We start from the raw sequence: 15,931 nt of genomic DNA, 5'->3' as shown, positions 1-15,931 counted from the left end.
TTCTTTGAATAGTTGGTGCTGATGCTATCAGATATAAACAAAACTGCACGTCCATCAATGTCTGTAGATTTGAGCATTTGTAAGGCAAAGGTACAACTCTGCCGAAGAGTTATTAATGGGGTCTTTATGTTTGCAGCTACATCCTTTTTTAAATTTTGTTTGTTTCTTTGTTTACATTGAGAGAGAGAACAAGAGAGAGGGGCAGCGGGGGAGAGAGAATTTTAAGCAGGCTCCGTGCTCAGTCTCACGACTGAATTCATGACCTGAGCGAAAATCAAGTCAGATGCTTAACTGACTGAGTCACCCAGGTGCCCCTGAAGCTACACCTTTAATTCAACAAGTTATTTTATTATTGGAAAGTGCTAGAATTTGTTGACTGATTTTTCAGCCAGTGGAGATTATTGCAAACAGGACGTTTTGGTCTTAGACTTTAGGATATGTATTCAGCCGTGGCAGTTTATTAGTCTGTAGGCTTTTGTGTGCATTTCTGTAGCCAGCACAATAGAATAACCTGCTCTATATGATGCTTCACCGACTTTTTCGTTTGTAGTTTGAAAAGCTATAACAAAGACTTTTTTTGGCTTTTAAAGAGCTTACCACATACACATTTCAAGTGCTCTGTCTCTTTTTCTTTAAGCTATGAACCATGGGTCTTAAGATGCCTCGACTTAGCTGGTACCATAATACTGTTTTAAAAAAGTGCAACTCACCATCAAGAAGCATATATTGCTATTTCTTTCTGAGATTTCTGTCTTAGTGTTATCCTCTGTGTCCATTGTGTCCTCTACTTGGTGACAGCTACTTTGGGCATGCTTCTATACATCTTGTGATTTTAGGTTTTTAGCTCTTCCCTGATTTACTAAAAATAGATTAGGATGATTTCCAGGAGAAGGAGACATGCCAGTACTATAAGAACACATTTGCTGGAAGTCACCACAAAATTATTTTATTGTATTGTAATATAAATATGGAAAATCACACAAATCATGAAGATACAGCTTGATTCAATATCTAAAAGAAATATCCATACAACCATCATGGGTCAAAAATAGAACAAATCGAATAATCTGGAAGTCTACATCATCCTCCCTGCCATTGCCTACCAACCAACCCCCCTTTGTTCCCCAGCTTTATTGAGATATAATTGACATATGACATATGACATTGTGTAAGTTCAATGTATACAGTGTAATTATATGTATATACACATTATGGAATGATTACCACAATAAAGTTAACATGTCCTAACCTTCCTGTTCTCTAATTTATAACAGATGGATTAGTTTTGCAAGATTTTGGTTTTGAATTAGCAAAATTATGTATTCTATATTCTTTTGTATCTGTCTTCTTTTGTGCAACACTATATTTGTGTAGTTCATTCTTTTTTTAATGTTTATTTATTCTTAGAGAGAGAGAGAAAGAGGGGCAGAGAGAGAGGGAGACAGAATTCGAAGCAGGCTCCAGGCTCTGAGCCATCAGCACAGAGCCCAATGTGGGGCTCGAACCCACAAGCAGTGAGATCATGACCTGAGCTGAAGTTGGATGCTTAACCAACTGAACCACCGAGGTGCCCTTTGTGTAGTTCATTCTTGATGGACATGATAACAAATTATTATCCATTCTACTGTTGAGAAACATTTCGGGGTTATTATGAACAATGCTTCCACGAATACACTTGTACCTTACATTTTTGTGCACAAAGTACAGATTAAAATTTTTTTTCTGTTTATTTATTTTTGAGAGAGAGATAGAGTGCAAATGGGAGAGGGACAGAGAGATACAGAGAGACAGAATCCAAAGCAGGTAGCAGGCTCCGAGCTGTCAGCACAGAGCCTGATGCAGGGCTCAGACTCACAAACTGAGATATCATGACCTGAGCCGAAGTCAGATGCTTAACTGACTGAGCCAGCTGGGTGCCCCTGTACACATATTTATGTATATACGAAGGAGTAGAATTGCTGGCTAATAGATATATATTTTTTCAATGTTAGTGAATACAACGAAGAAGTTTTCCAAAGGGGTTTGAATTTGAAGTTTACCCTGATGACTAAAATTATAGGGCACTATTATATATAGTATTGGCTTTTGCTTAGTCTTTTTGGAACTCCTTATTCAAGAATAATGCCCAGTTTTCTTGGAGGGTTTTCTGTCTTTTTCTTAGAAATATGGAGAGATTCTGGATATGACCATTTTATAGATTATGTGTACTGCAGATATCTTTTACCCTTCCTGAGATTTGCCTTTTCATTCTGCTAGTGGTATCTTTTGATTATACAAAGTTCATAATTTTAATATTGTCCAATTTATAACTCTTTTCTTTTATGGTTTATACTTTTTGTATTCAGTTTTAGAAATCTTTTTATTTGCAAAAATTATAAAGATACCCTCCTATCTTAACGATCTTATTTTTACTTTTCAGATTTATTTATTATTTTTTTTTATTTAAAATGCTTTATTTATTTTTAGGAGAGAGAGAGAGACAGCGTGAGCAGGGGAGGGTCAGAGAGAGAGGGAGTCACAGACTGAAACAGGCTCCAGGCTCTGAGCTGGCAGTCAGCACAGAGCCCGACGCGGGGCTCAAACCCACGAACCGTGAGATCATGACCCAAGCGAAAGTCGGATGCTCAACCGACTAAGCCACCCAGGCACCCCTACTTTTCACATTTAGATCACCTAGATTCACCTAGAATCTAGTCTTGTATATGGTGTGAGGCCGAAGTCAAGATTAATTTTTTTCAATATGATGTGCAATTAATGCAGAACTATATATTGAAAAGATGAACCTTCTTCACAACATTGCTGCATCACATCTGTTGTGAATCAAGTGCCCAAATATGTGGAGTGAGAGAGAAGGGGACATGGAAAGGTAGAAAGAGAGCAAGTTGAGAGAATCAATATGTTCTTATATTTATTTCATCAAAGAAATGCCTTCTGTTTATTTCAAAGAATAGACTTATTATGTTTATTTAATCAAAAAAATAAATAAAAGAATATTTTGTAAGACCAAAAGGAGAGATGAGTGTTCACACAAAAAAGGCCTACTATGTTCCAAAAGCAGCGTGAGTGAAAAAGATCAAGGCCTGGATGTAAAATGAAATTTTAAATCAGCACAAATAATGAGGAGTTCGTTAAAAACATTACAGAGAGGGAAGATGGTCAAATACAGAGGAATAAGCATCTGACTAGCATGAGGCTTCTCGCCAGCAATGACAGATACTAGAAAGAAGTAGAGCAAGGCCTTCACAGTTTTTAGGAAAAATTAGCTGGGCAGTCAAGCATGAGAGCCTTGTAAGGACTCGAATGTAGGCACCCCTCTTTGGTGAACTTTTTAAAAGTAAGTTACTAGCAAGTGTACCTTAGCACACAAGGTTGCAAACAAAAAAGTATATGTGAGATAGAAGAAAAAGGAAGGCAGGAAAGAAGGAAGGAAATGAGGATTAGAGAAAGGTTTACACAGTATTTCAAAAGTACGGAGAATATTCTCTTTGCTAAACTGAGTGGTAAGTACATGAGGGTTCATCTTATTATTCAAGAAAACATATGTAGACCATTAACCACAAATTCTATTCATCTTTTCTCCCTTTCTTCCCAGAGGCAACCACTATCCTAATAAAATACTTTATATATATATAAGGTATATATATATATATATATAAAGTATATATATATATTTATATATAGAGAGTAAATATATATATATAAAGTATATATATATTTGTGTGTGTATGTATATACATAAATAATACAAAATATTTCATTGTTTTTTTTCAAATGCATACAAATGGTAGTATACTCTATGTACATGTATACTCTGTGTACTGTTAACTTGGTATGCGTTGTCAAGATCAATCCAGGACCAACTTTATCATGCCCATTTTAAAGATGAGAACATTAAAACCCAGGAAGTCAAAAGCCCAGAGAGACCTAAGGTACCGAGAGGGTGAAATCACACAGTGGTGAGAAGTACATCTAGAATTTGAACTGAGACACTACACGATACTTTCTGTGTTATAACCTAATTAATTCATTTTACACACCATCAAATGAATAGACTTCTGTTTATTTTTCCAAGTTTCCTTTTTTTTGTTATTACAACGTCATGAATGTATTACACAAGAGTCCTCATACACTTATATGAGTATCCACATTTTTAATTGTATTAGATCCTGCCAAACTGCTTTCCCTAGAAGTTGCTCTCACAAGTGGTATGTGAGAATTCTAGCTTCCTCACACTATTATCAATATTTATTTTTTCAGATTTTAGTATCGATCAATTACTAAAGGAGGGGTGGGAAATGATATTTCACTTTAATTTGCATTTTTCTGATTTTTAGTGATGCTAACATTTTGGCTATTTGAGTCTCCTTTTCTATGAGTTGACTGTTGAAATTCTTTGCCCACTTTACTGTTGGACTCTGACTTTTTCTTTATTGATTGGTGCAAGGTCCTATACATATTTGAGGAAAAAAAACAGATCATTTTTTAAATGTTTATTTATTTTGAGAGAGAGAGAGAAAGAGAGAGAGAGTATGTGTGTGCGCGCGCACATGCGTGTGCCAGGGAGGGGCAGAGAGAGAGGGAGAGAAAAGAATACCAAGCAGACTCTACACTCTGAGCTCAGAGTCCGAAGAGGGCTCCATCTCATGAACTGTGAGATCATGACCTGAACCGAAATCAAGAGTCGGACACTTAACTGACTGAGCCACTGAGGTGTCCCGAGAAAAACAATTCATACATGCTCTAAATATTTTTTCCCAGTCAATGATTTGTCTTTTAACTTTGCATTTGGTATCTTTTATGATACAAAAATGTTTTTTAATGGGAATGTAGTCCCATGTGTCAATTTTTCCTTAATGGGTTGTGCTTTTTTTTTTTTCTTATATATGGTTATTTTCAAGGATAGCATAGTATTTGTCTTACAAACTTTTAAAATTTATTATTATTATTATTATTTACTTTCAGATAACTACCAAGTGATGTTTCAGACTGCCTGTACATTTTCTTATCAAAATGATGGCACGTGTGACAACACAGATGCTAGAAAAAAGACTCAGACTAAAGTGGATATTACATGGATTCTTCTACTGCGCTACTATATTCATCTGCAAAGGATTAATAATATGAGCAAATTGCTAGGTTGGTTTTTGATGTGTACACATTTCTTTACAGTTCTTGTTCAAGTCATGTTTCTTAAAATTATAAAGTACTTTTGACATCTTTTTGAGTGAACTCTCATCAGATGAAAATTTTAGCAGATCTTAACCTGAGATACACAGATCTTTGGGTAGAATAGTATTCCAATGTAACTGACTTCCTTTGACATTGTGTATATTTTATTTATTTCATGCATTTAAAAATGTTATTGTAAAGAGGCATCCAGGGGCTTCCCAAGACTGCTAGCATGGCCCATGGCTCAAAACAGTTAAGAATCAGATGATCATAATAGGACAGCTTATAAAATGAACACGGTAAAATTTTGGCTTTAAGGAGAGAATGTTCCTGTATTCAGTATGTAAAAGAGAAGAAATACATGCTTCAGATAGGATATTTAACTCCATTACACTGTTTTTTTCAGTTTTTTTGTTGTATCATCTAATGCTGCCTGAAGAGCACCCCGAAAAACTGGTATAATCTACTTCATGTCAGTCCTTCTCATGTTTGTGACAATGTATGTTGTGTTTTATCTGTGCCCATGACACTGATAACTTAGTGTTGTTCTTCAGTGGAAACAGCCGGAAAAGACAGTTTGACCCATGTCAGGGATGAAGGAGCCAGCAGAGCAAACAGGCTGAGTCACAGAGTGGCTAAGCACAGTTATCAGGAGTTAGCAGAGGGATAGACAAGCACTCACAAAGTGTCAGGTGAGTGCATCTGGAGAAGGGCAAGAATAACAGAAGTTCAATGGCAAAGGATGCAGAAATGAGCCTGTGCAGTACACACTGACAATTCCTCCCCACATGAGCTCGGCTGACCTCTGAGTTCACCTGCTGGCACTTGCCACTCCAAGCACCACATTTTACTGCTTTTCTGCTCTGGGCTTTTTCTGAGCCTCCTGAGACTTGGCCAGCCCACTGTCAGGACAGCCCAAAGTGCCAGGTGTTCCGCACATCCGGGAGTGACCTTCAACTAATGAGACAGGGAACAGTAGCAACCATTCCAGCTTCCCAGGCCCTCGTGTTATTTTCCAGAAGGCCCTCAGCAGGACTGAGCCCTTATTGTCCACAGCTGCAGCCCATTCATTAACTTACTCTCCTTGGCTCTTTTCTCCATCACACTTTGTTCGTTCTTTCACTTATGCTCCTTGAGATCACTTCTCAAATAAATTACCCACAACTCAATTCTTGCTTTAAGATCTTTTTTTTGAAGTGAGTCCCAAAGAAGACAACTAGATAGAATATTTTGCATTGTCAAGATTTAGAACTTCAAGCAATATCCTTACACCCGTCTGAGATTTTCTTTCATTCCCCCGGCAAGAAGCAGTTCTATTAGCGTATAAGCTTGAAAGTGGAGGAATTACATTGGCAGCCACTAGCTGAGGTAGTGTGATTTACAGGGATAGCGGCTAATGAGCAAATACCAACAATACTGAGACTATTCTGTTATCTAACATGACTCTAAATTATTTTTCTTCCCTAAGCATCTCCAAAACCAGGATCTGGAATTTCTTTGCCGGATGATACACTTCTCACATCCATTTTCAACTCTGGGCTGATACTGCGCCAAAAGGAAATGCATTTTTTCCTTAAAAGGTTTTTACAGCTGTATTCTTCCTCTTGTATTGATGAATTTCCAAAAGAACTATGTCAAGGAGTAGAAAATACACTTCTCTCAGAAAAAAACTTATGTAACTCAGTCAAGGTACTGTTTTCAAGCATTATGTATTTTTATATAAATTTTAAAATCATTATTATATTTCTGAAGGAAACACACTTGAGAAAGTTTAAGCAGATGTAGTGTATTGTCAATTTCCAATACGTATTTGTGAAATCAATAAATTAAGTCATTTGCGTAGAATTCTTTCCAAACAAAAAAAATATCAGTCACTTATTTTGAATTATCTTGACTTTGGACTTCACCATATAGTGCTTCCGTTTTTATGAGTATATACTTGCCCATACTAGACATGTCCATATTTCTGTCCCAGAGAAGTGACCTGAAAATGTGATTTCTTTCAGATTGAGAACCTTTGCTTATCTTATCCTGCTGGACTGTTGGGTAGACAATAATAATTTTTTAAAATTTATTTTGAGTGAGAGAGAACAGAGTAGGGTCAGAGAGAGAGAGAGAGAATCTTAAGCAGTCCCTGCACTGTCAGAGTGGAGCCCAATGTGGGGCTCAAACCCACATGAGGTCATGACCTGAGCCGAAACCAAGAGGTGGATGCTTAACCAACTAAGCCATCCAGTCACCCTCATAGGAGGATTTTTTGAAATTAGTTTCCAGATACTGGGGTGTTGGCATGCCCAATACTCAACACCCCCATTTCCTCCAAGATTATAAAACATTTGAAAAATAAAAGAGTAAGAGTTTAATATTTAAAATTACCCACCCTTATGAGTCATAAAGTTGATATTGTTGGATATGGATTATATTTTACTGGTAAGTGGCCTTCCTAATAGTGAACAGCAAAGTAGACAGATTTTACCAACCCAACTATATTTGTATGTTTGGTTGGTTTTGTCATTACAGGCCCCCTTAAAATTGGTGTGGACACAGACCTCTTTAAAATCTGTTGCATGAAGGAGCAGAGAACGTTCACTGCCTACAAACCATTCTCTCCCAAGAAGAAAGAGCATAACTGTGCATATCCAAAATTTCTTTTTTCCCAAAGTCATCAATCAAGTAGCTCTCCAAGGGAGGAGAGTGACAGGAGGCAGAAAGGCCGGGAACATACTGTTAACGTCCAGCCCTCTGTAGGGAAGGAAGCAGCCGGAATGGGTTGAAATCATTTCCATCTAACACCAGATCCTGATTCACCCCTCGGTAAACTGTGCCTCCCTTTGAGGATCACTACCATGTTTTCCAGATGCCTCTGGTGTTTTGGCATAGGAGGAGGAGAATGAGAAGATTAAGAACTACCGTTTTAGTGAATATGTTCTTGTGACTATTTTGTAAGAGTTCAGAAAATAATCGGTGCGGTTTCTTAAATATTCTTCTGAAAGGAGCTCTGCTTGAGTACTTTACTATTAAGGGCAGCCTACCAGTACCTGTTTCCTAAGCGTGATGCTCCAAGGGTACAGCCTTGAATACATTGTAAATACATGTGGCATTTCTAATGGCAGCTGTGTTATGCAAGATTGTTGTACCCTGTTTGCTCTTTTTTTTCTTTTTAATATAATTAGTGTAACATTCTCCCAGAATAATCAGCTCTGGAGATCACTGTCTCTCGCCTGACAGGTGCAAGCCACCTAATCATGTGTTCGTTTCACTGGGGTAGACAGCTAACAAGCATAGAGCCTTTGGATTTAAAAAAATATATAAACTACAAGCTTGGCTGATTTTTATAATAACATTTTTGAGCTTTTAATCACTCAAGAGGCTATTTCAATCAAACTCTTTCAATAATTTGATACTTAATCCCGCTTTTCCTCCACAAAAAAGTAAGTATCTTTCCAGAATGATCATTGCTAGGTGACACGCTCATCAGTTGTATGCATCTGTGTGTTGTTAGGTCTATTGATGCATCGTGATGGCAAAACAAAGGTGCCAAACAAATTACATTAAAAATTCCAAGAAAGAGGCGCCTGGGTGGCTCAGTCGGTTGAGTGTCCGACTTCGGCTTAGGTCATGATCTCACGGTTCGTGGGTTCGAGCCCCGTGACGGGGTTCTGTGCTGACAGCTAGCTCAGAGCCTGGAGCCTGCTTCAGATTCTGTGTCTCCCTCTCTCTCTGACTCTCCCCTGCTCACAGTCTCTCTCTCTCTCTCTCTCTCTCTCTCTCTCAGAAATAAAAAACTTAAAAAAATTTGTTTTTAATTTCAAGAAAAAAAGGATATGATTAAAATTATGCACAATGCTAGGTTATTCATGTTTAGACTGTGTTGTAAGGTCAAATATTTGGCTAGTAAAGTGATTTGTTGTTTATGGGACCGTGGCAAACAGGAATTCTCCTGGTAGGACTTTCATTTCTTTCAAAAAATAAATCAGACATATCAAAAATACTCAGTGTATAGTCCATCAATTAGCATATATAATTAATTCCATTAGTAACTAGATTTTATTCTTTTAAAGATAATGGAAAACTAAATGCCTATTTTGATATTGACTTTTATTTTAATTTACCATTATTAGACTATTATGTTGGTAAATGCTGCATACATTGAAATAGTAAATACTGCTGATCATTTTTATCTGTTTAGTTATTAAATATGAATTCATTGCTAACACAGTTGTTTATTAAATAGATGTACCTCTGAAAAGTACTCAGATATGAAAAAATATGAGTTATTATTTTTTGAATTAATTATTTACCTAAATTTTTAGTGACAGATAATTAGTGTTAGTTTAGCACTTTTAAATGATTATTCAAACCTAATAGTCTTGTTTATTGTTCATTTTGGTCATGCTTTTAGTATCATAGTTCTAATAGGTGAGGATTCTGGCTTATAATATCCTTTTATGATAGTCTCTAGACATTTCTGAATAGTTTGTATCTTTAATATTACCTTTCAGTCATGACATATTTTTTCTTTTATCAGTAGACAACTTGAAAGGTCAGTGTCTTTACTTCTCTTTTTATTTTATTTTGAAGACTTTCATTGACAGTCTTATATCTTGAATAAGCTCATAAATAATGGGAGGCACAAAGCCTTATGGAAACAGCAGGTGTTTCTTACGGGCCCCTTGGTCAACAAGCCTTAAGATTTCTTAGATGTAAAAAGTTAAGTAGAAGAATTGCTTCTCAGCTACCATGCTATAACCTTGGGAAAAACAAGTTAACTTTGAAAATAGTTTGCACTCCATTAAAGAGGGTCTTTTTTAGATTTGAGGTGTTATTATCACTAATATTATCTCTCTGTCTAGACTGTTATTTTTTTTTTTTAGTAGCAACCATGCTTTACTTTCTCAGCTACTTCAAAAAAATGAAATAATTTACGAAATTGCCAGTTGCATTCTACACATTCATCTTCCTTGAAAACTCCTGATTCAGGAACTAAGTTCCATCAAAGAAGCTAGGCCCAGATTCACCAAGACTGAATTTACATATCAGCCACATTCGTGTAAAGAGAGAATGAGAGAAATTGATTTTATTTTACAATAAACTGTCTTATTTTGCATATGGCAAAGTAAAAGAAAATGCTGTTGGAAAGTAGATATCAAGTTATAATCACCTTCAGTTTATTCCCCACTGAATAAATGAGAGGAAAGTTGTAGATGCTCTTAGACTCTAAGGTAAACTTGAGACTGAAAGGATAGCATTGACATTTTCCTCTCTAGATCTTTCCTTAGGGAGACTCACCAAAAATGGACATTTGTTGAGTCCTATAGGTTTTGAAGCATATTTTTCTGTAGGAGAATCTTCTCTGTGGTAATCAAGGACAGTATTTGTTTGTTTGTTTGTTTAAGATTTTTATTTTTAAGTAATCTCTACAATCAGTATGGGGTTTGAACTTAAAACCCAGAGATCAAGAGTCACCTCCTCTACCAATGAGCCATCCAGGTAGCCCTCAGGGACAGTTTTAAAAGCTACATCCATAAAACAAACTAAGTCAACTCCCAGAGTTTTACGATGTAGCCAATACTGAATGGGTTTTGAATAAATGTTTTAAATATTGAATGGATTTATTGCCAGCAATTAAACTGTTTTTGATTATTCCCCAGTTATGTCATGACAATGTTCTGTACTCCAATTCATCATTAAAGCTCTCTGCCAGCCCGTCTTCAGAAGATATGTCATCAGATATGAACATAGAAGATTTAAACAAAGAACTTTGCTTTCAATGGTACATCCCTCCTCTAGAAAGACCCCCGAAGGAAACAGAACCTATGGTATGTAATATAATCACAAAGCTATATTTATATTTAGATATAGAATTTATCTTGACCATTATAATTTGAAAATAGAGCCCACTGTCTAATCATATAGATGAAAATATACAGCGATATAGAATCTGTATTGCCTAGTAGAATGAATCTGAAAATAACTAAGAAATCAGGAAATTCTGATTTGAGATGATCATTTTCCTTTTTCTTGATCTTCAAGGGAAACTTTCCAGTGTGTCACCATAGTGGATAATGTTTAACTTTTTTGGTAGTCATTCCTTATCACATTAAGGAAGTTTTTTTTCTACTGCTCACTTTGCTAAGAATTTTTATCATAAATCTTTAACTACATCTATAAAGATGATTTTATGATTTTTCTCTTTTAATATATTAATTGATTTTTAAAAAGTATTTTTTATTTTATTTATTTGAGAGCGAGCGAGCAGGGAAGAGGGGCAGAGTGGGAGAGAGGGAGAATCTCAAGCAGGCTTCACACTCAGCACAGAGCCCGACCCGGGGCTCAATCCGAACACACTGGGATTATGACCTGAGCTGAAATCAAGAGGTGAAAGTTCAACCAACTGACCCACCCAGGCGCCCCAATTCTCAACAGTTAGAGGCACTCGTACTAATGTACTAGATACCAGAGTTGGTATCAGTTCTTTTTGGGTCAATATCTGTTCTAATGGTTTGTGCCTATGTCAAATCAAGATTTTTGTTTTTTTTTTAAATTTTTTTAACGTTTATTTAATTTTTTGAGACAGAAAGAGACAGAGCACGAGCTGGGGAGGGGCAGACAGAGAAGGAGACACAGAATTAGAAATAGGCTCCAGGCTTTGAGCTGTCAAGACAGAGCCTGATGCGGGGCTTGTACTCAGTAACAGCAAGATCAAGACCTAGGCCAAAGTCAGACACTTAACCAACTGAGCCACCAAGGTGCCCCTCACAAGTTTTTATGATAGTATCATCATTATCATTCAGCTAAAAACATCGACTCTAGAGTCAAACTACCTGGGTTGGAATCCAAGCTCTGTCACTTAATAATTTTGTTATCTTCAGTAGATTAGTTAACTTTTCTGTATCATAGTTATACTCATCTTTACTTCGAGATAATTATATAAGTGCCTAACTTCAATAAATAGTAGTTGTCATTTATTATTATCTGAAATTATTTTATTTTATTTTATATTTTTTTAGTCTTTATTTTTGATTAAATAAAGAGAGAGACAGAATGTGAGCGGGGAAGGGGCAGAGAGAGAGAAGGAGACACAGAATCCAAAGCAGGCTCCAGGCTCCAAGCTGTCAGCACAGAGCCTGACTCGGGCTCGAACTCATGAACCTTGAGATCATGACCTAAGCTGAAGTCAGACACTTAACCAACTAAGCCACCCATGCACCCCTGAAATTATTTTAAAATTGTTATGTTTTCAAGTTTAATAACTTCAAATATACATGCAATACACTGGTTAAATATTATTTTAAAACTCCTTTTAAAGATTAGCAACAATATCTTCTTATAGATATTGCAGCTGCCAATATTGTAGAGAAAAGAGAGAAAACTCTGCCTGACTGGCAGAATTAAAATGCATAGCAAATAGGAGAGAAAAACTTACTTTGCTTCTAAATGCCCTTTACAAATTTATGTCACACATATCACTCCTTGTTTTAATGTTTATTATTTTTATCTGTACCTAACTCTGATCCATATCTTTATCCATATCAATATCCATATGCATGGAGAGACTTTTGCACTAGGGCTAATTGGGGAGCAGGAGGGCATGGGGGCAAGTATTTAGAAGCAATTTAATATCAATCCCTGAACAGTTGGAGATGGAACAGTGATTCACATTCTAGGAGAATCTTGATGAGGGGTCAGCCTTTTAGAAATGAAACAACTGGTCACTACAGCCATTTGCTGAGCCATCTTCCACTATAGAATTCCTTTGATTGCTGTTTCTCTAATTGCCTCGGGCTTTTCCCCATAAAAACGGTTGCCATATAGTTTTGCCCTGTTCAGCATTTTCATTTACTTTTTGCCTCCTGCGCTAGTCTACCCTTGCACTTCCTAGCTCTTGAGTGCCGTCCCCTCTAGCTGTGCCTCTGGTAGCTTCTGCTGCTCCATGACCCATGTGACCCTGTCAGATCCTGAAACCTCCTGGGCCCACCTCTGTTTGCTCTCAAGCACACTTCTCCCATTTGCCTCTTTATTCTGTGTTCTTAGGCTCACAATCTGCTGCTAACCCTCGGTCAATGATATATCTCATTCTACTCCTACAAAAAGAGAACTTTAACTTATCATTCCCCAGGAACATTTAAAGCTATTTCTCATGTTTTGAAAATACTCTCCTTCCTATCCTTTCCAAGTCAAATCCTTGCCAGAGATTCCATAGACATTTAAAAATAATAAATCTGTGTAGTCTCTTTTGGGGAATTTAGTACAGCAGTTTTCAAATTGTGGTTCCAGGAATACTAATGGACCATGGAATCAATATTGTGCGGGTCTTGAGTAGTATTTTTTTAAAGACATTAAAACAAGAAAAAAAACCCAGAATGTATTATACATAGTAGGGGAAAGTGTTTTCTGAAATTTTTATTTCATGATGTTGTTAAAAAATTTTCTCAGATGGACTGATCTTCAGCATATGTCTGAATTCATTTACTTGATGGCAAGAGAAACAACCAAGTGGTAAGAGTATATCCATTCAGAGAGGATATGGATACAGGAAGATTACATCCTTGGGAAATAGAATGTTTACCTAAGCAGCTAATTTTAAAAAAACGAGGAAGAAAGTAAAAAGTTCATTTTTCAAGGTCATAGAAATATCACTTCATATCAGTCTGAGATAACGTGATCTGTGAAGTTAATTCTATGACTACATATGTGGCTGATAATTAGAGTAACAGGGTTTCATCCATCAGCAATTGTGTCTGACAGTTAACATGGAAACATGCTAGTGTCAGACAGAGATTACAAGGAGAGCACTGGCTAACAAATGCTGATTTAAACAGGTTGCTTGAGTGATTCTCTTATACCACAAGCAAAGATGCAAGAACACACAGTTTTCCCATTTCTTAGTTTGGGGACGTTTGTTCCCTCTTTGACAATAAATATGTATTATTGGGTCATGATTAAAGATGTTAGTTGCTGACATAAATTTCAATAAAAATTTTGGGAAACACTGACTTGAATGGACTAGATTTCCTCAGACCTAAGCTTTTATCTTTTTCAGAGATTACACTGAAATGTGTTTGATTACTTAACTATTGGTGTATTTGGGGCACCTGGGTGGCTCAGTCGGTTGGGTATCTGACACTTGATTTCTCAGGTAATGATCTCACAGTTCCTGAGATTGAGCTCTATGTTAGGCTCTGCACTGAAAGTAGAGCCTGTTTAGGATTCTCTCTCTCCCTCATTCTCTGCCCCGCCCCTGCTCATACCTTCTCTCTCTCTCAAAATAAATTAATAAACTTTAAAACAAACAAATAAATATTGGTGTATTTGAACATTTATGTACTCATTGTCTTAGGTGTTCAGTGTAGAGTTCTGTGTTGAATAAACTGGCTGAAGCTCATGAAACTATAAGATAATAACAATAGTGAATGTAGAGCTTAGTAGATTCTAAATGCTTTGTTTATATTAATTTCACAACAGTGCTATGAGGTGAGTACTCTTACTGGCCTCATTTTACAGAAGAGGAAACTGAGATAGGATGGAGGAATGCTGGTCAGCAAGAAATCAGGATTGGAGCAATCTGATTCCAAGGCTGCACTCCTAAGCATGGTACTTTGTTGAGTCCTCAGACAGTGGTCCTGGCTTGCAAGCACTTCTAGCCTCTGGACAGAATGGTGATGAAAGTTAATATCTGACCTAGGGTGTTGGAGTTTCCAGGGACTTAAACTAGGATTAAAGGTGAAAGTTAATGTCACTTGATTCACCTACTCAATCCTTTTCAGTTAATCTAGTATCTGAAGCAGAAATGCCAGTAGAAGCTAAGGATGCTGGTGGCAGCAGAGTAAAAATCCTAGGACTAGGGTTTTTGACACAAAATTTTTAGATAATTCAAAGGGCTAAATATTTCCATGCCACAATACTCTTTAGAGTTAAGTTTATAACTCAGAAAAGTTTAACTTTTTAAAAAAGTTTATTTATTTATTTTGAGAGAGAGAGAGAGAGTAAGAGAAAAAGAGCACAAGTGGGGGAGGGGCAGAGAGAGGGAGAAATTGAGAATCCCAAGCAGGCTCTGTGCTGTCAGCACAGAGCCCAACATGGGGCTCCATTCCATGAACTGTGAGATCATGACCAGAGCTGAAACCAAGAGTTGGACACTCAACTGACTGAGCCACCCAGGTGCCCTAGAAAAGTTTAACTTCTTAAGTACGGAGGTAGAAATTGTATTATCCTGTTTAACAAAATTATCTTTAGTAGAATATAGTAGAACCACATTATAAGCTCTTCACTGGAATTTTATTACACACTAAGCATCTTTTGGACAATTTCAGTATCTTCTAGAGACAGACACTAAAGAAGCTTCCAGGGGCTATCATGTTAATGAACCTCCTGGACACAGACCTTAAAAATAGTTGTGAAGAATGGCTGAGAGATTCATAAGTATAGCTAAGCTTAAAAAGGTATAACCACTGGGTGGCACAGTTGGTTGAGCATTCAGCTCTTGATTTTGGCTCAGGTCATGATCTCACAGTTTGTGGGATCAAGCCCGGTGTTGGGCTCTTCACCGACAGCATGGGGCCTGCTTAGGATTCTCTCCCTGCCCCTTCCCTGCTTATGCTCTGTCTCTCTCAATAAGTAAACTTTTTTTTTTTAAAGAATATATCATACAACCTTTAGTTTTATTCTACCTCATCTTCTTGCTATTTTTTTACAATCCTGAGTTTCCTGTAGAATTTTCTGAATTGCAAGCCAGCCCAGTTCAGAATGAGACTTGAATTAT

The 15,931-nt window shown here is 36.8% G+C and overlaps 1 protein-coding gene across 1 annotated transcript in view; it reads left to right on the top strand.

Annotated features, from left to right (window-relative positions):
* Positions 1-15,931, top strand: part of CFAP54 (cilia and flagella associated protein 54) — a 267,535-nt gene that overhangs the window by 226,615 nt on the left and 24,989 nt on the right. Inside the window, 3 exon segments of the mRNA XM_077772255.1 lie at positions 4,963-5,136; positions 6,638-6,858; positions 10,821-10,988. Coding sequence (XP_077628381.1) covers positions 4,963-5,136; positions 6,638-6,858; positions 10,821-10,988 — 563 coding nt within the window.

Source organism: Crocuta crocuta, unplaced genomic scaffold, assembly GCF_008692635.1.
Source record: "Crocuta crocuta isolate KB4526 unplaced genomic scaffold, BGI_CrCroc_1.0 scaffold216, whole genome shotgun sequence".
NCBI classification, from domain to species: domain Eukaryota; kingdom Metazoa; phylum Chordata; class Mammalia; order Carnivora; family Hyaenidae; genus Crocuta; species Crocuta crocuta.
The sequence above is the reverse complement of the archived record's forward strand: the minus strand, read 5'-3'. Positions and strand labels throughout refer to the sequence as shown.